This window comes from Panthera leo, chromosome A2 (assembly GCF_018350215.1).
Source record: "Panthera leo isolate Ple1 chromosome A2, P.leo_Ple1_pat1.1, whole genome shotgun sequence".
In the NCBI taxonomy this organism is placed as follows: Eukaryota; Metazoa; Chordata; class Mammalia; order Carnivora; family Felidae; genus Panthera; species Panthera leo.
This window is the reverse complement of record NC_056680.1, coordinates 153178036-153205293: the sequence shown is the minus strand read 5'-3', so window position 1 is coordinate 153205293 and position 27258 is coordinate 153178036. Positions and strand designations below refer to the sequence as shown.

General features: G+C 45.7%; 1 protein-coding gene and 1 long non-coding RNA gene across 2 annotated transcripts in view; one reads left to right on the top strand and one right to left on the bottom strand.

The window, feature by feature from the left end:
• LOC122212445 overlaps window positions 1–12292 on the top strand; it is a 48281-nt gene extending 35989 nt beyond the window's left edge. The window contains exons 4-5 of the long non-coding RNA XR_006199146.1: window positions 10063–10198; window positions 11165–12292. This is a non-coding gene — a long non-coding RNA (uncharacterized LOC122212445). The remainder of the gene's footprint in view (window positions 1–10062; window positions 10199–11164) is intronic.
• TBXAS1 (thromboxane A synthase 1) overlaps window positions 1–27258 on the bottom strand; it is a 153548-nt gene that overhangs the window by 40572 nt on the left and 85718 nt on the right. The window contains exons 6-9 of the mRNA XM_042926366.1: window positions 16022–16110; window positions 14126–14274; window positions 12229–12359; window positions 8209–8520 (exon numbers count right to left, since the gene is read on the bottom strand). Of these exons, the coding sequence (XP_042782300.1) occupies window positions 8209–8520; window positions 12229–12359; window positions 14126–14274; window positions 16022–16110 (681 nt within the window). The remainder of the gene's footprint in view (window positions 1–8208; window positions 8521–12228; window positions 12360–14125; window positions 14275–16021; window positions 16111–27258) is intronic.

Here is a 27258-nt window from a genome sequence, read left to right as displayed (position 1 = left end):
TGACCTGGACCATGAAGATCAGTGCGTGTACGTAACAATCACATGGGCAGTGAAAAACTGGGGCTGCCACCTGATCCAGGGTGATGGGTCACCCTGCTTCAGGGACTCTTGAGTTTTCTTGAGTTGTCTTCTTTCCAGGAACTGGTATTTTCATAGCAGTAGCCACAAATTATGACTTGCAGGATGGAGTTCTAGAACACACCCAGAGAGGCCCCGCTTATAGGCTGTCAAGACTTCTGTGCTCTAATATTAGCTATAGGAATGCCAGGAAAGGGTGAGAGAGGCTCATTTTCTAGGTCAGACTCTTCTAGAATGAAGGACAGGGAGTGGGCAAGTTGGACACATTCCACCTGCAGTGAGAATAGTCCACATCTTGCTCCAGGCCCCCAGGGGAATAGCATCAAGGAAGTCCTCTTTGACCACAGTAATCTCTGCATGGACCCTCATTTGGGGACTCTTAAAGCTACCATGTACACTAAGGGCTCATTAGGGGAGCTTTTGGTCTAGGAGGAGCTCCCTGCCTAAAAGGTCCAGCCTGGTGGGTACCTGTTGGATGTGGCAGGTCTCCGGTCTACATGTGCATCGTGAGAGAAGGCTCTGGTTATCATCTTCATCTGCCTTGAAGATGACTTCAGATCAACTCAAAAGCTCCCCCTAGCCTCCCACCCTGGAGAAGCAAGATAAGTTCAGGATTATAGGCAGTACGCCTCTAGAGATATACCCAAGATTGGGTGACCCTCGCCTCACTTTCCCTCTCAGTAAAGTGAGAGTGGCATCATTCTTTTCGGGATCATTTTGAAAAAGATTCATAATTTATTAACAAGATGTAAATGGTCATGGAGGATCAGTGCTTTGGCATTAGGAAGAAGTGCTTGCCACATAGAGCACAGCTCGGGGAGAGGCAGGCCTGAGGGTTTGGAAGCTGGCTGCTCACAGCGCGTCGACCATGGACTGAAGTGTTGGTACCACCTGGGCGGTTGTTGGAAACGCAGAATCTCAGGCCCCGCCGTGGAAGTCTAGTGGTCTGTTGCTGCCAATCTCACCGTGCCGGTGTCCCTGCTCTTATCTTTGATTCTTTGGTATGACTTTAGGGCTGTAAGTTGTTCTGAGTTCCTGCCTCTTGCCTTGTACGTCTCAGCTTTGTGTCCTGTTGTGCTGTTATGGGATCTGCAGGAAAGGGCTCAGATGCACCTCTAAGCCCCACGGGGCCGGGTGAGCGTGTCGACGAGGACCCCTGAACATATTCCTCCTAAAATGTTGGACAGCAGGACTCGAGCAGACCTGGGCAAAAGGGGAGGGAACCTGTCCAGTGGGGGAAAACCCATTTCCAGTTTTTCCCCTGAATCTTAAAATCAACTATGCCCTACTCCTGGTGTGAGGACGACCCTGAAGATTCATCCTGGGTACGATCCAAACTGGGAGACTTTTTTTTTTTTTTTTTTTCTATAGCGAGGACGAATTTGTGTGAAGCTACACACATTTTTTCCACCCAACCTTCCTCTTGTGACAAAGGATGTATATTTATGAAACAGCCAGTTGGGAGCAAAATGGCGTGTGTGTGTGTGGCCACAAAATATGCTTTTTTTTCCCCTTTGAGATCCTCTGGCTGCTTCAAGGAACAAATCCTCAACCTTGCTCACATTAGCAGCATGAGCTAATCAGTTGAAATACCCAGCATGGAATGCTTTTATCCTTAAGAGAAAAAGAAAGAGTAAGTTGTATTTTAATTAGATATTTATAATGGTTACAAAGCAGCTCTTCAAGAGAAGTTTTAAGAATCTGGCCTTCCTTCTAAGGCATAACTGTGTTCAAATTATCCTAAAGAGAGGCTGTATATCAATCTAGCCCAATCTGTGATAAATTTACAACTGGGTTCTGCACAGCAGATTTATAACAACAATTAAACAGAAGGAAAATGGGTCATAAATTTCGGCTGGCACAGTCCGGCACCAAAGAGAAGAAGAGAGAATGGTTTGGCCAGATCAAAAGTCAATAATTTCCACATAAAGTGCTGAAGCTATAGCAAACACAATTTATATGGAAAGAGGCTGGGTTTTTTTTTTCCTTCCGATCCTTTTCAAAATTAGATATTGGAGAACACAATGAAGCATCTACGTTACAAAGGTCTTATTAAATAATTGGTGTGCTTTCTCAATTTTACGAGTAGTACACATACAAACTGCTCCCTGCTCCTCAATGCTTGAATTTAGTGAAGGTAGTGCCCCTTCGATAGGACTAAGGAAACATGGGGCAAAGGAAACATGGGGCAAGTGATTGGGTGACTTGAGAGGGAAAGTTTTAAGCTGAATTTTGGTGGTGGATTGAGAGGAAAGCCAGATGATTTGGAAGGAAACACATATGGCCTTAGAACAAAGCAGCAGGAATTATAAAGTGGGTTATAACCATATTATAACTGGAAACAGAAATATGTACACCGAAATGAGAAAGACATCAAGGCCACTTGGGTCAAAACAGGTGGCAGGACACGGACTATTACTGGACAGAATGTGTGAATTGTAAAACATGTACCAAGAGCATCTTCAGTAGTGAGGGAAGACCTCCAAGTGTCCTTATGTGTGCCAGAAGTTGAGTTCTGCTGAATTAGTGACTTTCACTGCTGACAGTTTCACATCCTGACTGATAAAGGAGGCAGCGAGGCCAACCGCCAAGCGGGACTTCACTCTAACCAATAAGGAAGCATTGACTGGCTCTGTGGAAATCACAGGACATGTGGCATGAAGTGGCCACACTGTTATGAGAAGGACATAAGAGCAGGCCATGCTCACGGTTGAGAAGCCCAAGAGTGCAAGCAGCGTGACGTGCTATTGGACTTCCATCCCACGGCTCAGGAAATCTGGGTTTTGAAAGTTCAGCGGAAAGGTGTGTGTGATTGCAGAAATTTGAAAGTGGGAGCTTCTGATCTGGGGACCATGGATTCTGGGTACCTGGGTGGACACACCGTTTTCTGGTCACCCAGCAGCTATTCTCCCCCCACTCCCAGGAACAGGGGTTTGGGGATCTCCCTCTCCCCCATCTGAGGTCTCAGTGGTTCCTGGGAGGCTGCTCCCAGGCACCAACTCCAGGGATGAGGCAAGTGACCCAGGTCTAAGTCAATCAGAGCATCATAATCTCCTCAGTCCCTGTGATTGGTGGAGGGCTGAGCGTGTGGCCCAATCGCTACCAGTGAGATGCTGTGAGCCTTTCGCTGGGACTTCAAAGAAAGAGACTCTCGCTGCTTCACATCGCACCTGAGCTGGCTCCGCACTACCCTCCCATCAGCCTATCGAAGGATTCGAGGACTTGAAGGAACACTCGTCGGAACAAGGAATCATCAGCTTAGAGAGGAGTGTTGCCGGGGTCCGAGCCAAGGGATGGGTCTAGGATAGAACACCCATAGAGTTTGGGGGCAGCTGGCTGAGTCTGGCATTTCGTTCTCCATTTCGTTCACCTGTGGATACGGCAGAATTGCTCATTTGCCCTCCCTGCCTATTTGAGCAGAGGAAAAGTTAACTGGAGAGAGATGTCAGGGCAGAGGGGGCAGCCACTGTTGGTGTGGCCAAGGTGTGTGTCTCCCCTGGGTCACATGGACACTGAAGGAGGCATGGAGGCTCAGAGTGAGCCATCTTGCCAGTAACCTGCTCCAGGGGGCTGACTGCCCAGGAGATCCCAATGCCCAGAAGCCGTGAGCCCTCTGGATAAGTCCTGCAGGGCCCCGTGCCAGCGCCATGGGAGGTGCTGAGAGAAGCCTCCGTTGTGTAGGAATGGGACTTCTGTTAGATGGCTCCAACCCTGGGAGGAGAAGGGGGCCCAGGAGGGACAGGGAAAGGCTAGGAAGGATTAAAAACAGACCACAGGCTGTCCCCGGGGCAGCTTCATCAGGCCACACAGGTCAGCGTGAGCTAAGGACATGGAAGGACATTAAATTGGATCAGAGACTGAAATTTTAAACTGGACCAGACTAGTCTGGACTTTTTCATGCCGAAAAGTGACCAGAAATCTTTGAGATCTATTGGAGCCATCATCAAGGAAAGGGAAAAGGAGATCATCAGAGCACAGTAAAAAAATGATAATTGGAGAAAACACGAAAAGTTTCCATGTTTGTACCTCACGTAGTTCAGATTGTTCAACACACTGGTTCCACAGCTGTCTTGAGACCACTAAGGGAGATCCTGTCTGAGAATGGGGTATGCCTAGAGTGAATAGAGCTGAAAGATGGGGAGAGAGAGAACACCGGGTTCCAGTGACAGAGTTTGAGCCCCTGCATCAAGCCACACCCGAGACAAATCTCCTCTCTGGAGTCTTCTGTTATGTGGGTCAATAAACTCCCTGAGCTAATATGGATTAAGTTTTCTATCACTATCAACAGAAAAAAAATCCTGGATTGATACAGTGTACATATACAGTCTTGTTCTTGGGGAGAGGGACATAGCTTCTGTCGGACTCTCATAGAACATTGCTATAAAAGGATATAACTCAGAGGAAAGAAACCCTGAAGCTCGAATCCAGCGATCCCATTAACAGATACAAGAGAAATCATCGGATGAGATGTGTGGGGTTCTACAGGGGTATCATGGAAGAGCTAGATACTTGGGGTAGGGTCTGGGGTCTGAGTCTGGCATTAACTGGCACTCAAGAAATATTTGTTGAATGGAAAGCAACAGGAAAATTATAACAAGTCCTACATTACATGCAAATTTTCAGGAGAATATCGAATGTGTGAACATCTAATCTGCATTTCCATGTCCTGACAGATGGCCCATGTTAACAGAACTCTGACTATAGGAAGGAAGGAAGGAAGGAAGGAAGGAAGGAAGGAAAGAAGGAAGGAAGGAAGGAAGGAAGGAAGGAAGGAAGGAAGGAAGGAAGAAAGAAAGAGAAAGAAAGAAAAAGAAAGGAAGGAAGAAAGAACCTACAAATATTCATTGAGTGGGTACCATGTGTTACACTTATACAACTATTAACACAGCTGTGACTGCCAAATCAATTTTTTAAAAACGATAACTCCCATGTATTCCTATTTCTCAGAGACAGTCCCAGTTTGTCTCAGAGAAAGAAAATGACCTGGTGGGGGCAGGGAGCTTCCATTGCTGGGGCAGAGCATTGGACCCTGTTTCTTCTTAGAAGAGGGGTTTGGACCCTGAGAGTCTAGGGCTGACTTCTTAAAGTGGAACCAGGGACCACCTGTATCAAAATCACCTGGTATGTTTTATCTAAAATGCAGGCTCCTAGGCCCTGGCCCAGACTTACGGAATAAGAATCTTTGAGGAAAGGGCCCTGGCTTCTGCATTTTTAAACAATCTCCCCAGATAGTTTTTATGCACATGACAGTTTGAAAAACTTTACCTACCAAAATCTGGCTTTTTCCCCATAGGGTCTCAGTGCCTTGTAATATTCTGCACAGCCCCATGGAAGGTAGTTCTCTGGGGGAAAGAAGCCCTATCTTGGGCTGGGGGGATTGGAAGGAGGCTGGACCACACATTCTGGACTTGATTACTTGATGCCTTCTGTTGGCCTGGAGGGTTTCATTTGGAAGGGAGGTATTTTTTTTCCATTTTTTTTTTTTCAGTTGGTGATTAAATTCCATGAAGGTAAGGATCATGACTTCTACCTCTTAGAGCTGCTGCTCCCTCTTCGATACACTGCCCTATCTCCCACACTGTTGACCACTCTCTAGATGCTTAAATGTCTTTAGTTTGACCTGTGTTCTGGTTTGTTTGAGACCAAGGGGCGATTTCTCACTATTGCCTTTGCTGCCTTCCTGGGATGGCAACCAGAACTTCCTCTGGCAGGTGTCTCCTGAGTTCTCTGTCATATGACATGGGTGTGACTGACTCTAGGGGTGGGATTGACTGGCTGAAGCCCTTCCATGCCCCCATTCCCATGGCCATGATAGTTGGTTCAAGAATGGGCAGTGACCTAAGCATCCTGGCCAGAGTTCACCTGATTGTTATTGAGAATTTGGGGCCACAGATTCTTTTTGCCCTTGGTAATGAGCAAGGAAGCCTGTAGTCCTATACATTCTTGGCAGGCTGCCTGGGCTTTGAGAAGAAAGCACAACGAGAATGGGGCCAGTATTAAGGAGGCACAACCAAGAACTGGGGAGAAACGGGGACCTGAGCACATATTTGAGGCCCAGAAAGACTTGCCTGAAGCCACATCTATTCCTAAGCTGCTCAGTGATCTGTACTATTAAGTCCCTCCTCCCCACCAGTTTTTTTGTTTTTTTTTGTTTTTTTGTGCTTAAATCAGTTTGGGTTGGGGTTTTGTTATGTGCTGCTAAATGCATCCTAACCGGTATGCCCTTCAGCTCCTCTTATTTCTCTTTCTGTAACATACCCCAGACATCTTGGGTCCCTTCTCAAACAAACAGAAGAACAGACAGAAAGACAGACAGAAAAATACCACAAGTACCCATGAAACAGAATAGGATGGATGGTAGGAATAGGTGGTAGGGTTATTTGGATGCATGGCTTGTTGAGACTCCGTGCCCAAAGAATATTGATTAATGGATCAATTTCAACCTGGAGGGAAGCCCTGTCCTGTTCAACATTTTAATCAATGACTTGGATGGAATAGGAGGCAGGCTTAGCAAGTCTCAGATGACACAGAGCTGGAAGAACTGCTAATATGACAGATGGCAGAATCAAGATTCAAAATTATTTTGACTGAGTTGAGCAATAATAAGGATAAATATAAACTCTTGCATCTAGGCTCAAAAAAATCAATTGTGTAAGCAGCGGATTGAGGAGACCTGGCTTGGCAGATGTCATAAGAATGTGGAACTTTACGTTGACCGGGAGCTCATGATGAGCCAAAAAGTTGAGGCAATTAGTAACATAGTTAATGAAGTTTTCAAATATTTGAAATATCAAAATATTGGAGAACTGCATTGGTGAAGAAAGGCTAACCTTGCATCTACTTCCCTGGTGGCTTAAAGAAGTGGGAAGCAATTTTCAGCTCAGTATATATATTTTAAAAAGCTTCTGATGATTCTAATAACAGAACAGGCTACCTCCCCAAATTGTGAATGTAATAATTATATCAGCATGTAATAGAAGTCTATTATGGTGGTCTTCAATCTATTTATTTATTTATTTATTTAGAGTGAGGGGAGGGGCAGAGAGAGGAGAGTGAGAATCCCAAGTAGGCTCAGCATGTAATAGAAGTCTATTATGGTGGTCTTCAATCTATGTATGTATGTTTGTATTTATTTATTATTTATTTATTTTTAGTGAGGGGAGGGGCAGAGAGAGAAGGAGAGTGAGAATCCCAAGTAGGCTCCCCACTGATGCGGGGCTCAAACCCATGAACTGTGAGATCATGACCTGTGCCAAAATCAAGAGTTGGATGCTTAACCGACTGAGCCACCCAGGTGCCCCTGGTCTTCCTTTTAAAAGCACAGATTTAAAAAATGATTTTAACAACTTGTAAGTCAAAGCAATACACACAAAAGCATCCAGAAAAAAATCTGGCGATTAAGTAGCCTAGCTTGGCACTCTTGAAAGTTTGTTTCAGATTCACCAAAGAGGAGCCTCATCTAGAAGGAATATCCAGAATCTGGACTTTGCGCTGGCCATCCCCGTTTCACCTCACTCCATTTATGGCCCTCCTGCTTGGTGCTCACCCGGGTTTCATTCCTGCTTTGGGTTGGCCCATCCTTATGCCCGCTCCCACTTTCCAGCTTGGTCCCCTTTCCTGCCTCACACTTGCCTCCCAGAGCTGACTCCACAGTCATAGCAGTGGGAAACCACACCTCTTTCCTGCCCCTGCCTTTTGACCCTCACCTGTTGCTAAGACTTTGCAGCCTCCCTGAGCCAGGCCTGGTTTCATGTACAGCCCTAGACAGTGAAGATACGTATACAATACTCCTCTCCTCTCCTCTCCTCTCCTCTCCTCTCCTCTCCTCTCCTCTCCTCTCCTCTCCTCTCCTCTCCCTTCCCTCTCCCTCTCCCTCTCCCTCTCCCTCTCCCTCTCCCTCTCCCTCTCCCCCTCCCCCTCCCCCTCCCCTCCCTTCCCCTTCTTTTTATTTTTCTGTTGTTCTGAACACTCCATTTTACTTGCTAACCCAGAGAGGCAGAGAAGGTGGGCCCTATTTCATCTCATACACTTAGCATGTGATTTTCGCAAGGAAGTTATCAAAAGTAAGTTTCACTTCTACGAACACAAAATCACGTTTCCTGTGGATTTCACAAGGACGACTGTACTCACGAATTTCTCATTAAAGCTGTCCACCTCTGTCAGAAGCTTCTCTTGGCAGTTAGGGTTGGTGGCCAGGAGGTAGGTGGCAAAAGAGAGCGTGTTGGTGACGATCTCGTAGCCAGCAATGAGGAAGATGAAGGCCTGGCCCACGACCTCATCCACAGTCAGAGGCTTGGACAGGTGTCTGGGCTGGTGCAGGTGGGAGGGACCCGCTGCGCAGTCGGTGGAGAAGACTTGTCTGACCATGTCAAAGCTCTCCACGCCCACGGAGGTGGAGGAATGTCGGGCGTCCAGGATCAGTTGGAGGAAATCTTTCCGCCTCTAAGGGACAAAAGGAGAAAATGCCCATTTTGGTCTTAGAGTCATGTGACGGAGGCACAGAAGAAGACACACACCTGAGCTTGATGGGAACCAGTACCCTCATTGTGGGGTTATCTGAGATGGCAAGAACCTGGAACCCCCAGCGTCCCTTACATGGCATTGGTTCTCAGCAAACAGCAGACTGTGATGCTGCCGTTAAAAAAGGATGAGGCCGTTCATCTGGACTGATTGGGAAGGGTGTTAAGCCATTTTGGTAAGGAAAAAACAGCAAGTTGCAGAACAGCCTGCACAGTGGAACCTCATTTCTGTAAAAACAGTACACGTACAATATATATAATTGCACGCATTTGTTCATGCATAGAAAATGTTCAGCAGCATCTATACCCAGCAGTTCACAGTGAACTTGGGGGAGGCGGGGAAACCAGCACGGGGCGGGGGGGGGGCGGGGGGGGGTTGAGTTTTTACGTTATGCATGTTTGTACTGTCGGTTGGTTGGTTGGTTTTCCAACAATAAAACAATGAAAACATCATATAGATTTAAACAAAAGTACGCGTTCCCTTGGGCACTTAGGCACCATTCAGGGCTAATGGATGGGTGGCCATACATTTTCCTCACACAGTAGGAAGTTGGCAGAACTGGGGGGCGGGAGGGAACTAGCCTTGGGGAAGCTGGTCTTCAAAGACCTCCCCCACTCCCTTTGTCCCCAGTGATCCCTTAACCCATTTAAGTGCTTAGAGCTTTCTTACCATTTCCCCCTACCTCCCTTATCAGCAATTTGCATATTCTTTATATTTTTACTGCCACTAATTGTAACCATAGAAGCTTTTGCATATTGCTTTCACATTGACAAAGTGTATCCCTGGCATACCCCTTCTTTGAAAAGCTCTTTAATGTGATGGGTGACAACCAATATGTTACTCTTTTCTGAAGTTTATGGGGCTCAAACAGCAAAAGGAGAGTATCAGAACCACCAGCAGAAACATATTATAATTTCAAAGTACTTTGCTTGGTGCAGCGTTTTCTCAATTCATTGACTTCTGAATTTCTATTGCATTAATAATCTGTGTCCCACACATCAGCACTTAATTCCATCTTTTAAGATTGCTGTTATTTCACCTGTTGTTGCTTTTTCTCCTCCAAGAGAGTGTAAGCGTGTCCAGGGCAGGACCCTGTGTCCCACCCCCTCCCCCCAGCCCACACCGCGTTGTTGCGCTGAGCACGTTACGTGTGCAATAAACGATCCCACAAATAACAAGGCTGTGCAGGGAATGCATTTTGAAAAAGGCTGTGTTGGATTGGCTTACAAGTGATGCTATTTGGAGCAGGCAGTTTGGGTCATGAGGCCTTTGCGGCTCTACTGGTGCCCAGCTTTTGTGACCTTGCAAGACATCTGCTGAGATTCCAGCAGGGTCACAGCTAAGCCTGTGGGCATCAAGAACCTTGAGTCTCAGGAGCCAAGGCCTCCGTGTCCTGCCAGCCTGCTCAGGTCAGCCACACTTGGCTGCCTCTTTCCACCCCGGCCTGCTCGTTCTCATTTCCAGGCGGCATCCTCGAGAGCTGGCTTCCCCCGGATTCCTTCCTGATGCTCTGCCAACATCTGGGTGGCTGTCGTGGCTCCACTGCCAGCCTGGCCGGGCAGAGTCGGGGCAGGGCGGGGCATGATGGTTCCTGTGGGAGGTGAGTACCTTCTGCTACCTTGGCTCCTGGAGGAGAACGCGCAGGCCTATCCGCTGGTGAGTGCGAAACTCCTCAGGGTGCTGTGCAGTCCTCCCTGAGGCTCACCTGTGGCTTTGCTGGAGGGCAGTGGGGAGGACATGGGCGGGAGAGCACCTTTGGCTTTGGTAGAAGTGCAGCTGGCATCCTTTGCTCTCATCCCCTGCTCAGGCAGGCTGCTAGAAGGCCATCGGAGCTCGGGAGAAATCTGTCTTCACCTCCAGCTACAGAGGCCGGAGGAAAGGGCTGCTCTCCAGGGCCCGTGCGCTGGAGAAGAGCATTAGTGCAGATGGGTTTCTTTTATTTGCACTGCATCACAGAGGCTATTTGAACAGTGCCCATTTAGGACTGAAACAGTGCTGCTTTATGGTTATATCCAAGGAAAATACGCACCCTGATAGATGTAGGTGTCTAATCCACCCATCGGGCTAGAGCTTAGAAAAATATTTACCTTTTAACATCTGTGCTGCATTTTCCACTGCGCAAACACACATCTGCTTGATGGAATGTCTGCAGAGTTTAGATGGGTTTAAAGCAAGTTTTCTTAGTAACCATATAGCTCTGTCTTGACACGGGCAGTCCTGGATTTGTGGTTGGGAGGTTTTTCTCAGATCAGCTCATTGTTTGAAACAAATAGCTCTCGAGTTTATAAAAGGAAGAGCTGGAGGCAATCCAGTAATTGGATCTTTAATAAACCCCTCACCTCTTAGTAAGCCATTCGGCGCAACAGTTTTAGAATTTTCAGCCCGATTCCATAGCCTGTGGGTTTCGGGCTGGGGGAGGGGTGGGGTGTGTGACAAAACTGTCATCAGGAAGCCCTTCAGAGCGATACTGAGGTTTGAAAATGCAGCTTTCCTCACCCCTCCCTCCCCGGGCTTCATCCTCATTCTGGAGACTCAGGAACCTGATGAGAATATTCTGTCCTTTTAGGCGGAGCTGGGCCAGTGATATCAGGGAGCTGATTCTTCCCACACCTCCAAGGGCGTCAAGTGGAGTTCACCATGGTGCGGGCCAAGGGGCTGTGAGCTTCTATACACCGTCCCCTGCCCCCTGAACCAGACTCCTTTGCCTCACAGGCTCCAGAGGGGGAAGCCAGGCAGATGAGGCCGCTGGTGCATCCAGGCATTAATTAACCCCCCATCTCTTTCTGGGCCAATGGCGCAGCAAGGGACCTCACGTCCTCCCTTGTTAAGCCCTATGAACCCATCTTTGAGCAACTCTTTTAAAGCTTGCACAAGTCAATTCCAGAGAAGACACGTTAGCCCTGGTTTTTTTTCCCTCTCGAAGCGATGTTCTTGAATGCAACGAAGCCCTTAAAGAATAGTGTTATACATGCATGAATGCATCCAACAGTGACGTTATTTTCCAAACACTGAAAAGTCCAATTTCTATTCTCAGCCAAGTTCAAACAACAAATATTTACTGGATTCCTACTATGCACCAAGCATGGTGCAAGTCTAAGGAGGAAAGAAGTCTCTGGGTCTCAGCTGAAGCATGAGAGGGCCCTCAGCCCCAGATTTTGCAGCAACATCCTCCATGCTGAAAGTCAAGGTGGGATTAATTGAGAGCTGCCCAAACTCCCCTCTACTGGTAGTGCTGTTCACTCTACAACTCCATCTTGCCAGTTTTCAGTATACAGAATATGCCGATGAAAAGTACATGTGAAAATTTACCTAGAAAATTCTTTGGGGCTGCTATTGCCTGTGCTTGAAATAGAGAGGCCATGAGTTTTGGGGGGTACCCATGGCAGAGCATGGACAATTTGATCTGGGTTTCTCTCCACCATCCTTCCCCCTCCCCTTTCTCTTTCTTGTTCGCCCCCTCCTCACCCCTTCTCCTTTCCTTCCAGTGCCCTGGAAGGCTGTAAGCGGTAGGCCACTGAAGGCCAGCATAGTGTGGTGTGCGGGGTGGGTAGGGAAGAGACAGAAGAAACAGAACTGTACCAAATTAGGCCCCATTCCGTTTCAACGACAGGCCCAAGTGAGATACGTTACCTCTTCTGCTGCTTGCTGGTCCCGCAAGGCAATCACATTCCTAATGAGTTTGTTAAAAAAGCCATTCAGTTCATCTCGGTTCTTATTGGGCAAAATCCGGGCCAGTGGGACCATTATGGATGGAAATGATACTTGAAAGAAAAAAAACAAAAGCGGCACTGAAAACGGGGCGGCAATAACCCCAGGGCTATTAGATGCCTGTTGCCAGGGAAGCAAACCCTGGCCTTGACTTAGTCATTGGAAGCCGGGGCTCCCCTCTGGATCTGCACTCTTCGCGGCAGGGTTTGTACCTCATTTCACTTCCCGACTCCTCACGTTCCTTGCACATTGTAAGCAGTCGGTAAATGTCTGCACAGTTGAATCCCCACTTCCATCGGGCTCCCAAGAATTCAGTCTCATACTTAGAAATTAATTTTCCAGGTCCTAGATCTGAGGGTTCAAGGTCTTTGTATTTCATCAAGAAAGGACAGATTATAGGCCATGTTTTAAATCTTAGCAAGTGGTGGAAGCTGATCTACTTTCTTAACTTTCCGGTCATTTGCATTTTCCCCCCACTTTCTTAACTTTCTGGTTATTTGCATAATTGTCCCCAGAGCTCCACCTGAATGGTCTCTAGGAGCTGCTGCCCAGGGGCAGCTGGTGGCATGAATGCTGGCCCCTTGGGTATCTCCCCTGCTGTGCCAGGCAGGAAGCCTGTGCCTTTGCTGCCATGGCCTTGGGACAGAGCCACCTGGGGACACTTATCCCCTCCTAGAGGGTGGCTTAGGCTGAGGGGCTGAGCTGCTGCAGTGTTGTTCAGGTCAGTTCAGCTTCCCGGCATCGACAGTGGGCTCACTGCGTACAGGCAGTGCGCGGGAGCCAGGATGGAGAGGGTAGTTCTGGACCCCAGCAGATCTCAGAGCACTCTGCCCATTTTCAAGAGCCAGAGTCTGAACCAACGTGGGATAGCAGGGAGGTGGGTTCAGAGAGGAGTAGTAGCAGGGCTGGGACAATGGGGCCATCCCCCACCCCCCACCCCCCCCCCGGGCATGTCCATGGTCAACGGCAAGTGGAGCTGACTCAGCGGAGTAGTTCCCAGGGGGCCGAGGGGGCAAGGGGCAAAGGGACTGCTTTGACCCCTCAGCAACTCCTCCTATAATTTGATTGCGGGTCTGATGGAGGCGACTTGGACTTCCACAGAAATGGACTCAGAAATGGGAGTGAAACTGACCAAGGAATGAATACAATTTAGCAGCCCGGCAGAAAGGTTAGAAGTTAGGGCAATAATCAATAACAACAATAGCCACACTTCAATACTTCCATAAAAGCAAGAAGATGCTGGAATTGGCCAGAGGGTAAAAACTCACTTCTAAAATAAAAATAAAATAAATCGACCAGTCTCCACAGCATTAGGTAACCTGCTAGTCACCCTTCGTGTATGATTTCTAGTTTACTGTGCTTTGGGCTTCAAGCAGAGAAGTCTTCCAAAGGGGATTTTACTGGAGGGGAGAAATATGTCCTAGAAAATGGAAGGCTTTGGGCTCCAATCTAGGCTGTGGTTTTCTAAGCCTCAATTTTCTCATCTGTGAAGTGGGTGAGAATACTTCTCTCTTAGTGAACACAGCACTAACAGGCAGTGCAAGCAAAGCACTTAGCGCTGGTCACGGCTGCTGTGGCTGCTGTGGCGGTGGTGAGAGGGGCGGGCACTTCCTATCTTGGTGATGGGTAGTCCTGAGTGGTGACAAGAGGAGGCTGGGTGGCCCCGGGAACATAAGGCCTCTGCAGAGCGGACTCCGCAGGGTGACTCTCAGAGGCACCTGGAGTTGTGGCGAGAGATGCCTGGGCCACCCAGCCGTCATGGGGACTGGCCAGCTTGCTGGACCCCTGCCTTGCTGCCCTGGGCGGGAGCTGTACTTACAGATTAAAACCAGGATCGGCTTGGGGATGGAGTACGCAAAGAAACGCCTGCAGTGCTTCACAAAGGGGTCCTCAGGAGCCCCCCGGGAGTCCACCTGGGTGCCAAAGGCGACACTGGCAACCACATCTGTAGTGTAGCAGCTGTAGCACCTGCGGGACAGGAGACCATTTGGATTTGGAAAGGACCCTGCCGTCGGCCTGCCCATCACACACGCTACTAAAGAGGCACCACTTCATCGTCTGCCTGCTCGAGCTCAAAGGAGGTGGTCAGAGGGGAGTCCCGGGAATGGGGTCCTTTCAGCATGGCAACAGAATTTGGGAGGAGACACCAAAACATATCTGATCACTGATGTAAACACAGACTGGGGAGGGGAGGAGAGCATCACTTCCTCACCTTGCAAGCTTCAGGCAGCCTTAATCAGCCGCAGTCAGATTCCAAGAAATAGGCTCCAACCCATCCTCCCCAGGGAGGAGGGAAAACAGTGGACCCAAAGCTCATAAGCATTACCCCAAAGCTGTGCAGCGTTGGTCCAAAGCCAGGATCGAGTGGTTAATTGATAAATAGCAAGTTGGGATTGATGAATTAACAACCTGGTTGTCTAGTTTTATTAGCTCTGTTTCCCCCTCTTCCTCCTAATGATTTTACAGTTTTCGTAAGAGTTACAAACAAAAAACAAGGGCACTTCACACTCAAATAAATTCAAGACAAACTTTGGGACCAGCTTCGTGAACATATGTATATTATTACAGAAAACACACGTTGCACTTTAGAAACAAACAGAAGGAAAAGTGTCTGGCAATCGCTCCGGAAAAATTAACCTCTTAGGCTCTAAGAAACCTGCCCTTAAATGGCCATTTTAAACCAGAATGATCCTTTTTTGTTATCTTAGAGGAGCAGTCAGGTTAAGTTATTTCTAAAACAGGCTACCAACGGCGTATGCATATCCTTTTATAATTAAAAGTTCTTATTTTTGTGGCTTGACTTAGGCACATATGTAGTTCCTTTTGTCTCCTAACCAACAGCTTATCATTAAGGGATAAATGACATCTCCAGATGACTTCTTTTATTTTGACTGCTTTATTGAAAACATTTCTACAATTGATTACACATGTCCCCACTATAGCAAAAGCAGTTTGCCTACTGAATGTGATTTCATCTGATCCTAAAGGCTGAAGAGTTAAGAGGGTGTTTTTTTTTTTTTTTGGAAGAGTTAAGGATTTTTAAGTTATTTACTTTGCTTTTGTAACCATTCAGCCTATCTTATCTTTAGCCAACTCATGCATCTCATGACGAGAGAGAAAGTGTATGAGAGGATTTTGTAAACACAATGGCAGAATTTAAATGCTGATGATAATTGTGTTATTATTTTATTAGCAGTGATAATAAGAACGAGCCAGCTTCTGGCTGATCTGCGTCTCTCGCCCTACTCTGTAAGCCATAACTTAGCAGAGGACAAGTGGAGGGAAAGCCAAATAATTAGTCATTTAAATTTGGTGTTCACCGCTAAGTCATGGCTTCCAGGCTGAGGTGCACCACAATTTTTCTTGAAGTAAAAGTGCACAGACTTCCCCCCCCCCCCCCATCCCCCGGGGACCCTGTCCTTCCTGCCCACTCCTGGGTCTGCAGAGGTCGGAGGGCGTGTCCAACCACACGCCGCTGCCCACTCAAGGCTTCCTTCCACACGCCACACTTACCCTAGCCTTTGTTCATATTCTTTTCACATTTTACGGGGGTTTCCTTTTTTATTATTCAGTCCACCCATGCTTTTATGAGCCTCTAGCATTTCCATAGTTTGCTGGTCCCAAGGTAATTGTCCAGCAATTATGTACAGTTACAAGAAGCAGCAATTCAGAAGTGCAATTTCTCATCTGTCATGTAGCCATGTAGCACCCTTACCTCTGGATGTCGAAAGCATCCCTGGATTCCGCATAGCCTTTTAGGTGAGCCAGGAGCATGTCACAGGCTTGGCTGATTAGGGGAGTCATCTGATAGCAGATAACAAAGGTGTAATTAGGACACGATGCAGAGAGCACACCTAAAGTAGCTGCAGATACAGAAGTTATGTGTGGTCCTTCCTGGGAAAATGGACAAGGCAACCTTCCTGCAGCTGAGATTCAAGAGGAAGTTTTGAAATTCACAAATGTCATAACATACAATCGCCATAAATGTCTACTTTAGCTTAAGCAATCTGTTCTTTTGGAAGCAAAAAGAAGAAAGGATGTAGAGTAAATACTGTGAAATAATTACAAAAATGATCATTAAGTGCTTAGACAGAAATGAGAATCACTACTCGGTTGCATGACATTTGGTTAGCATTAGAGAGTAAATAGACCACAATCCATATGTACTCTCTCTGGAATTAGCCCAAATCCATGTTTGCTTGGTTCCAATTATACTTTAGATCTTCTACTAGAGTATAGAATCTTAGTCTCCAAAGGAACGTGAGGTCGTCCATTTCAACTGCTTATTCAATACGAAAATCATTTTTAGAGCATTTCTGTTGGATGGCTATTCATTTCTGCTTCAGCTGCTTAAAACTTTTGAGTATGTATAAGGGAACCCTTGACATCAAGAGGCCTTCCATGCCCACCCAGGAAAACTGCTGAGTTTCTTTTCTTTTCTTTTCTTTTTTTTAATTTTTAATGTTTTATTATTTATTTTTGAGAGAGGGAGATAGAGTGTGAGCGGGGACAGGGAGTAGCAGAGAGAGAGAGAGAGAGAGAGAGACACGGAATCTGAAGCAGTTCCAGACTCGAGAGCTGTCAGCACAGAGCCCGACGCGGGCCTCCAACCCATGAACCGTGAAATCATGACCTGAGCCCAAGTTGGACACTTAACCGACTGAGCCACACAGGCGCCCCCCCCCTTTTTTAATATTAAAATATTTTCATTTTGGAATCCGTCTAACATATGCCCAGAAAGATACAGAGAATGGTGTTGCGAACATTTGTGTAATTATTATCTAGCAAGTTTGGATCTCACTTCTGGCCGCCACCACGTTGACCCCAGCCGTCTGGCTCAAGCGGATGGAATTCTCTGTGGAGCTAACGGGCAGCCACATGACCTTCTGTTTTCTCCCTCATGTTTGCAAAGCCAGGTCGGAAACATCAAGGGGAATCCTTCCAGCCAGTGCCCATTCTAGAACAACATCGTAGCTAAAGCAGCCCGCCCTAATACCTCGTTCTGACCATTTCTTATGGAAAACATTTTTGAAATGTTAAATATGTTTAGGTTTTACTATTTTGACACTAGAATATAACTTCTAGTGGAGGCCAGGGGAGGTTTTTGTCTTTTTGTTCATTTTTATGGCCCCAGAACCTACAACAGGGCCTTAGCCCATGGTAATTCTTTGTTGAATGAGTGAAGGAGTTGGAATGATTATGTAAGCCTCAGTCTTTGCTCTTAAAGTCTCGAGGATTTGGGGAAAGTTACAAAATGTTAATCTACTTGTTAGAATATATGTTGTTCTGAGCCAAAATCTGCCCCCTTTAACAACCTCGCACTGCTTTCATTGCCTTCTTCCTCTTGGTAGTGCTTCCAATACTCAGACGGCAGGTGCTGCTTCTCCTCACAGACCAGACAGTTCTTCCCCATCCCTTCAGCACCCCTCGTACACATGGTCTACACACACTTCTCCAATCTCATTGCGCGGGCTCTCTCTCTCTCTCTCTCTCTCTCCCTGCCTCCCTCAGTCATCAGTGTCACTCTTGAAAGGCAGCTCCATAAATGGAGCATGGTATTTCAGGTAAGATCCTTTATTAAATCTCTGGGGCGCCTGGGTGGCTCAGTCGGTTAAGCGTCTGACTTCGGCTCACGTCATGATCTCGCAGTTCGTCAGTTCGAGCCCTGTGTTGGCCTCTGTGCTGACAGCTCAGAGCCTGGAGCCTGCTTTGGATTCTGTGTCTGCCTCTGTCTCTCTGCCCCTCCCCCCCTTCTCAAAAATAAGTAAACATTAAAAAAATTATAAAAAAAATCATAAATGGATCACTCCCCTGTCTGCCAATCACAAGCCAGGTGTGTGTTGACTTTTTTAGAAGACACCTATGACAGGCAAACATTGAGGTTCCAGTCAGCAAAAACCACAAGGTTTTTGATGACCATGAATCATCACCATAGGCCATTGATTTTTTGACACTTTAGGCTCCATTCATTAGAAGCGAATTTACACTTACATTACATTTATTGCCTTGAAAAGTTGTCCTGCTGTGTGTTCTGAGCAGAACAAGCTCTTCACTCCCCCTCAAACATTCAGGTGATTGGAGAAGCCCCGGCACAGTGGGACAGCCTGAGTGGCTGGTTGGAGGGACATCGGCTTTGTTGGACCCCTCCTTCCCATAGCTCTGCAAGCCAACCCCACGGTCTCTGGAGGGTAAGGAAAGATCTGTAGCTACAGGGTCTCTGGCAGAGTCCATCCCGAGAAGCAGAAGGACATTCCCAGTGAGTAAGAGTGAGCTGTAGTCTAAGCTCAGGGCTGCGTCAGTTCCCAGAACCGGGGACAGTGGCCTGGGCAGCCACATGGCAGGTCAAGGAGCAGACGCTCGGAGAGGAACATACACACACAGTGAAGAGATGGCAGAGCATCCGAGATACCCCCTTGTTGCCAAGACTCCTGGAAGAAGCCTCTGGAGAGGAAACTCCTGGGGAAAAGGACTTTTAGCTCATGGAGCTTCAAGTGCTTAGAGCCCTAGAGTGTTTGTACCCGGTGTGGGTGGGCCAAGGATGCGCTCACGCGTTCAGACCTCCTCTCCTGTAACACTGCCTAGTCCTTTTGGTTCCACGTGAAACTTGATAAGTGTGCCTTCTAAGCCTCCATTCAGTTCGCCACTGGTATACAGGATCAGACACGCAGCCGCGTGGCCCTCCACCACACTGCTACTTTACGTAGCTGTGGAATCGGTCAGTCGTCACCGTTTCTGGCCCCTCAGCCAGCTGTGTGTGAGCCTAAGTGAATATTCAGCCAGGCAGCAATTACCAGTCAGTTGGCTGGGGAAGACTTTGTCAAATGATGTGCCCAAATAGAAATGTAATTGACCTCACATGCCTGTCCTGAAGTCCGCTCAAAACAGGGATTAGATGGCTATCCTGATTCTTGATAACTGGGTGGGCTTTCTATGCCAACTGCGTTCTTTTCTAAATACTCACAAACTGTCCACTTAATAATCCATCAGTACAAACGTGCATGTAAATGGGTCACTTTTTAAAAAAATGTTTATTTTATTTATTTTGAGAGAGAGCAAGGGAGGGGCAGAGAGTGAGGGAGAGAGAGAGTCCCGAGCAGGCTCCATGCTGTCAGCACAGAGCCCAACATCAGGTTCAATCTCACAAATCGTGAGAGCATGATCTGAGCCAAAATCAAGAGTCAGAGCCTTAACGGACTGAGCCACCCAGGTGCCCCTAAACGGGTCATTTTTAATGGCCCCTGGGCCATCATTCTCAAAAATTCTTAGACTACCTTTGTGTTTGGAGAACTCTGTACTCTCTCAGCCACCTTTCTATGACTGGCTTCACTGGCTACATTCTTCCATTATTTTAATAAACTTGGTGGTACAAGTGAACTCTATTTTAATAAAATCCCATATACCAAAATTTCTCTTAGATTTGTTTTAGAGGAATAAGAACATGGTAAAAAGAAAAATACTGTTTGAAAGGAAGTCCTTTTAGATATCAAGCTTCCAGCTTCCTTAATGTAACAAAAATGGTATGCGACATAAAATACGGTTTCCACTTAACTCTTCAGAAGTGTGCCCTGTGTATAAAGAGGGGTCCATCCATACTGAATCCAGTTGTATGCTGGACAGTGCAAAGGGGGGCTGTCCCCACTGCCCACCATCGGTTCCTCTACGTGCTTGTAACTAGAATGCTTTGCGGCTGACTGGCATGATTGTAATTTTCTACCATGCTCTGCCTGCTTTTTTTTGCACTGAATGGATAATGACATTTTTATTTGGGTTAATGTGATATGAGATGGGGCATGTAATATGAAAAATGTTTTTAAAAAGCAATGCAGAGAAAATATTATAAGACAGTAGAGCATGATCTGTATGTTGGCCAATAGCCATCATTTCAGACTTTCTTCCTTGCATTATACACAAGTAGTTATGGAATATTCACTCTTACATGAGTTGCATACAAACAAAAGCTCTCTTTGATGGGCTTGCAATCATTTTTATACAATCCACAAGCCCAGCAGTTATTCCCGTAGATTTGCAGACAGGCAGGCATAGGTGGCTTGTGCAAACACACACGCACAGATGAACACACAATGCTATCGTCAGATCTTAATAAAAGATTCTCATTGGATTGTTACATTTCATCTTTGAAGGATAATGAGAAATTTTTATTTTTGTTTTTTCCCCCACATTTTTCACAATGCACATATGTTATACTTACCATCAGATAAAATATTAACGTTACTAGGTTTTAAAAGAAGGATTTCTTTTTGGGGATGACAGTCTAGCAGCCATGCCCCCTGGGGGAAAGTTACCTGTTTTCCTTCTCTCACCTCTCACATTGGTTGTCTTTATTCTAGAAGATGCTGAGTGTATGGCTGGTCAGCTGTTTGGTAACTAGCAGTCACCATCAAGTGTAAAGTATCATCCTCAGCCTGGGAAAGAAATTGTTCAAGGAAGAAGTCCTTGCTCACCTGGGGTTGACTGTATGGTTAAATCATCCAGTTAAAAAAATGGATATATATATATATATATATATATATATATATCCGTATATACATGTATACATATATGGATATATATACACACATATGGATATACATATATATGGATATATCCATATATGTGTGTGTGTGTGTGTGTGTGTGTATTTTTTTTACTGACTATGTTTAGGGAATTCTGAGTCAAGGTATAGACAGAGGGCAATAGAGTTGATTCAAGAAGGTGGAGAGAGCTTTCTGAGTAGTCAAAAGAGAACTCGTGAGGTAATGACAAAGAAGGGGTAAGAAGTTCTCCTGCTCAGAGGCTTTCTTCTCTCCTTTTAGGTGATCCCCAGAATTTCATCACTGGAGTGTCCTTCTTTGAGGCTGAGATGCTGACCTTGTTAAATACACTTGACTCTGGGAGAGCAAATACTCAAAGCCTCTGCCAATTATCAGATTTCCTCTCCTTGGCACTTTTTACTTGTGTGACCTTGGGCAAATTGCTTAACTTTATTGAGTCTGTCTCTTCATCTGCAAAATGGGAATAATTAGACCTCCCTTGAAGAGTTTGATAGAGATCATATACATAAAAGGCTTGGCCCTAGAAGGTAGGTTGGCTGTCCTCTTGAGGACCCCCATGATCCCAGACCGGTTTGGATACCTGGCAACATTTTCTCTCCTCTTATTCCTCATAGACAGTGCCACATCTGATCCACCTGTTCTGGCCTCACCATGTTAATATCACTTCCTTGTATCATGTTTATCTCCCCACTGACTATTCTAATTCAGGCTTTGCCACCTGTCACCTGGAATACGGCTGTCATCCTGCTTCTTAAGAACAAAGCGGTGGAAGCATCTTTGTAATCTTAGTACTTTGTGTAGTGCCTGACACATAGGTGTACTAAAAAAAAATTTTTTTTAAGAGCCTCCCAGACTCCTTTCTTTTCACTTTTCAATCCATTCTGTACTCAACACCAGATTGGTCTAATGAAAATACTTGCTGAGGTGCCTGGGTGGCTCACTTGGTTAAATGTCAGACTTTGGCTCAGATCATAATCTTCACAGCTCGTGGGTTCAAGCCCTGCGTCAGGCTCTGTACTGACAGCCCAGAGCCAGAAGCCTTCTTTGGATTCTGTGTCCCTCTCTCATTCTGCTCCCCCCACCCCCCCGCTCATGCTCTGTCTCTCTCTCTTTCTCTCTCTCTCTCTCAAGAATAAACATTAAAAGATTCTTTTCAAAAAAGAAAATACTTGTTATTATCTAAGTATCTCAATTGGCTGAAGGACAAAGAACAAGCTACTTATCCTATTTTCCAAAGCCCACCAAGAATGGAATCCTGCCAATAACTATGGTTGTAAGATTAGCAGATCTTCCCCCAGTCAAGCCTTCAGATGAGATCACAGCCCAGGCCAACAGCTTGACTACTACATAGAGACACCCTGAAAGAGAGGTGTCTGGCTAATCCATGCCAGATTCCTGACCCACAGAAACCACGAGCTAATAAAGTTTTGTTGTTGTAAGCTGCTAAGCTTTGGTTGGGGTAATTTGTTACACAGCAATAGATAATACACTCTCCATGTCACCTTCTTGTGGCCACTCTTGTATATTGCCATGTACTATTGAAGTTGTCAGTATTCTGTCAGGAATGAACTCAGTGCAACACATTCAGTTGAGTATCTAGAAGTATCTATGTGATGGCAGATTGACTGAATACTCATTGAGCGCCTTGACATAGAAGGAACATTCATCGACTGAAGAGCTCTATCTTAGTTTAAATGCAGTGCTGTTTGCTGGGAGCTGGCCCTTGTGAAAGACCGTGTACCCATGCTGGTTCTACCTCTTCCTTTCGGCAAGTCATTTGAATCTCTCTGAACTGGGGTCCTCATCCCCAAATGAGGGGCCAATTGAAATGCACTCTGAAGTCCCTTTCCATGGACATTCTAGGATTTGAAGGCGGTCACTAAGCATCAGATTGAGAAAGTGACTTAGAGACCATGGAAAGAACAGGCAACTTCCTAGTTGGGCACAGTAGAGGGTTGGATCCATGAGCCCCCCTACTTGCTCTACTTCCGTAAGAAAGTCTTTTTGTATTTCTTTGATGCACTGACTTCACAATTACATAAAGACCTAAATCTGGTTATTTTTATGCTCCAATGATTTAGTAAAAGTGGGAATTAGAAATCCAGATCCTCTGACTTCTGGCTTGTTGCTTTTTCCTCCAAAATCAGAATCCGCGTTCCCTTTATTCCTCAGTCTGTTTGTTTCTAGGTTATAATTTCACTTCATGCAGCTATGATGCCATGAACTTGGAAAACAAATAAATACCATTAAGCCTTCAGATCCCTGGAAGTTTGGAAAACAGAGTTGGCCTGAGTGCTAGGGAAGACCCATTTCCTGAGCAAGGAGAGGGAAGGAGACGGTCCTTCTGCATTACCTTTTTTTTTTTTTTTAATGTTTATTTATTTTTGCAAGAAAGAGAGCACGAGAGCTTGTGCACACGCACATGAGTGCACAAGTAGGAGAAGGGCGGGGGGTGGGGGGAGATAGAGGATCCAAAGCAGGCTCTTCACTGAGAGTGGAGAGCAGGATTCAGGGCTCGAACTCACATACCAGGAGATCATGACCTGAGCCGGAGTCGGATGCTTCACTAACTGAGCCACCCTGGCACCGCACTCCTGCATTATCTTATGCTTCAAACTGAGATGACCCCCATACCTCGATGGTGTATAGGCGGGGTGACTCATTTGTCTACATATGAAGAGGGATTCTGAAAAAAGCCCTGAGATCAAAATACGGCCCTTGGGAGCTGTCCCCCTGGTGCCATGGAGAGGGGAGACTCCAGAGGTCCGACTTGCAGCTGCCCTCATCTGCTCCACAAGTGTCTGTCGCACGGGTCCAGGGGAAGTCTCTTTCCTTACTCCCTCCCTTTCAAGTACCTAATAGCTCCTCACTCTCCAGTGAAGCTCGCACCAAACACGCCCCGGGCACAGAACTGTCGGTGCCTCAACCTACTTCTCCAGTTTTCTCTCATGTACTGTGTGTTCCAGCCAATTTGTACTCCTCTGTTCCCTGAACACATCCTGTACTTTTCATCCAGATGCCTTTGTTCCTGTAGCTCATTCCACTTGCAATGCACCTTCTCCCTCTGTCGAAACTCCGTCGAATCTTCAGGACTCACTTCCAATGCTACCCCCTGCCCCCCAGAGTGGCTTCTGATGCTCCAAAGAGGATGTGAACTCTGTCACTGTTTTCCATACTTGGTAATCATGTAGGAATATGCCCTTGTTGCCCTTCTGCATTATAAACCCCTTAAAGACGGGAACTAATAAACCTTCATTGAATTTTATAAATTTAATGTTTCGTTCTATTTGGCACTCTCAGACCTGCGGGCAGTGGTGTTTTGGAACTGATGTCAGAGGGGGATTTTTCTAAATAAATAAGGGTCAGCTCATGGGGATGGGAGACGGTATGTGAGCATATTGTTGGCTTCAAACATGAAAAGATTAATACCTTAAAGTGCTTTAAACGGGTGGCTAACATGTAAAATTAATACCAGTTAACAAAACTTATCTCCTTTTGCCATCTAGATATTAAAAACATCCACAACTTATTTTTATGCAGAATTTCCTGCTGCTAAGTATCAGCTCTAGCCATCTAGGTGAATAATCAAGTGTCATTTCTAATAAGTCAGCGGTTCCTGTCAAGAGTTGTGACCAATTAGAACTCACCCCGATGAGGAGGTGGCTGCTGGTGTTGCCAAGCAACAGCCAAGCTGGGAGGCACATTTAGATGCTCGGTTAGATTTAACCAGTGGCAAGTCAGAGTGACATTATGATTCTGGCAAAGGAAAGCCAAATTATAGCCCAGGATGGGGTACCCGTGATGAGGAGTGTGTTTTCTTTTAAATGCAAATGGAAAAGGAACATTTTAACCAGAATTTAAGCAGTCCATCATTATACTGATTTTAATTAGGAGATTAGGTGTCAGTGGAATACAACTGTGTTGAAAGATAATGGTCTCTTGCTGCTAGATAAATACCCAGACATTCTGCAAAATGGGCAACTGGTCAGGCAGGGACAATGTCTTTTTGGACTCCGAAGTATTTATTGCCACAGCCACACTTGGTTATAATGACTTTCATTTTTATTGTTTGAAAAGATTAAGAAATAAAAGCAAATATTAAAAATAGACTGCTGCAGGCTCATGCAGCCGAGAGAAAGCTGCCTGCTGCAACATTACTGGAAGCCTGGGTCCTGTCCTAGAAGCCCTCATGCATGATCATCCAGAGAGTGTACGGTGAAAATTTAAAGGCCAAACTAAACCATGATGAAGACTGTAATTCTGTGAAGCCTTTGCACTGAAATTATCGTAGCTATGCATTTACTCATAAGCTGGCTATATCAACTTAAATTTTTTAAAATTGTAGTCGTTCTGGAGTAATATGTCTTCTCCAAGGCAGGAAAGGCCTGGAGGGAATAATAACCACATCTGCCTCCGCCTTTAAGATTCATACATTATTGACTGTGCCTTCCTGACAGGAAACATCTGGATGAAAGTGAAAAATTAGGCAGAGAGCTGGATTCTCAGCGACTGTGAGAGATACCAGCCTTCCCTGTCGGTCTGGCTTTTCTTTAACTGAGTCCCTATCCACAGAGATATGATTGGCTCATTTAGTGTTGAGTGACACGCCCAGCCTGGCTCAGGCTGTCATGCCTGAAGCTTCCAGGTCTCCTGTATCTGCTCAGTCACCATCAGCTTAGTTTTGTGGGTGAATGAGACAATAACCATCACTTCTACAGTGCTTTGAGGACTGAGAAGACACAAGCCACCATATTGGGTTGGATCCGTGGTCCAACCAATTTGGAGCCACTTAAAAATGGCCGCCCTCATGGATTCTACCACCAAAGTCACAGCGCCCCGTGGCCTCATTTCTGTCAGTAGCTGACTTTGATGTTAACGACCCATGCTTTCACCTACTAAAAACTTAACTAAAACTTAAGCCCAGAACAAGATTAAACAGATTTCTTCACTGCAGATCTCTCCCAACCTGTTAATATGTTAAGCAAATCGCTCAGAAGATGGTTTGCAGTGTTTTCCGGAATTGTATGACCACGGGTCCTGTCAAACCCTTTTCCTCAGTAGTAATTCATAGCTTGAAAGTTCATTATCATAGAAGTATGGTCTTGATGCTTTTCTTTTAAATGTATTATTTTATACTTTCTTGGTTACACTGAAAGCTAGCTGCCACTTTTGTGTTGACTTACACAATCTTAGAAGAATGTTGGAAACTTACTCTAATTGATGTGATATTTCTAAAATCAGAAGAGCTTAGAGGAATATACAAATGTGTAGATTTCATGGTGTGCTCCCTCTTTCAGATGAATTACAAAATTCAAAAATAAAATTAGTGCTAACCTCGGTCCCCAGGGAATCCCCCTTATTTATATTTTTCCCCCAGAGGAGAATTAATTTAGCCCCAGTTTTGTTTCTTAAAATTAAATCTATTTACTTCCTGACCCATAATAAAGTTTTACACAACCCCAGGGTTACTCATTAATAGTCTTTGGGAAAGAATCTAGCACAAGACTCTAAAAATCTCAATAAATCTACTGGTTGCCCTTTTTAAAAACTTAATCTTTTAGGGGACAGGGTGAAAACTCTGGCAGGTCAGCTGGGCAAGATGTTCTCTAATAAAAAAAAAATCCTTTGTTTCCTCAGTGGTGCTCAGCAGTCCTGTAACTTAAACCTCAATAGCGTGGCTGTCACTGGACTATATGATTTCGGTGGCCTTTTTTTCTGGAATCAGGGATGCAGCAACTAAATTTTCACCAGTTCTGCATCTTTCTGTGTTACCCCTAGCCTTAAGCCAAAACCCAATCTTCTTTTAAGTAAAAATATGGCTTCATGATATAATGCTGATTCTAAAATAACTTTCAAGCGTTGCTGACCCATGCTGCCTAATATGCACGCAGATAAAGACGGTGCCATCTAGAGCCTTTGAATATTAATGACACTTCCAGACACAGGTAGTAAAGGACTCAGACCACCAAGGTGCTAAAGGAGAAAAGCCTCAGAATTCCAAGGGAAAGCAAATCTTTATTTCAAGAATAAATTCTGAAGTTTGATAATAAAAGTCCCCAAGCTACTTACAAATTCAGAAAGGAATGGAGATATTGATATTTCAAAGCTATTTCAGGGAAAACTGACTCAGATGCCCATAAACCGAGTGGAGAGCAGGCTCGGGTCTGTTGTCCGAGCCTCTCTTGTTGTCTCCGCCCCTCCACCCCATGTCCTTCTGTGCCTCGTTCTCCTCTCTGTGTCTCTGTGGCCTGTTTTTTCTGTTTCTGCATGTATATGCTCGTGACTCCAAAGAGAAAGCCAACGATTTGCCTCCTCCCCTTATTTAATTTTTCCTTGATAAAACTATTTCCTTTTATTTTTCTTTTATCTTAGTCTCAACATATATCCTTCAGTAGAAAGC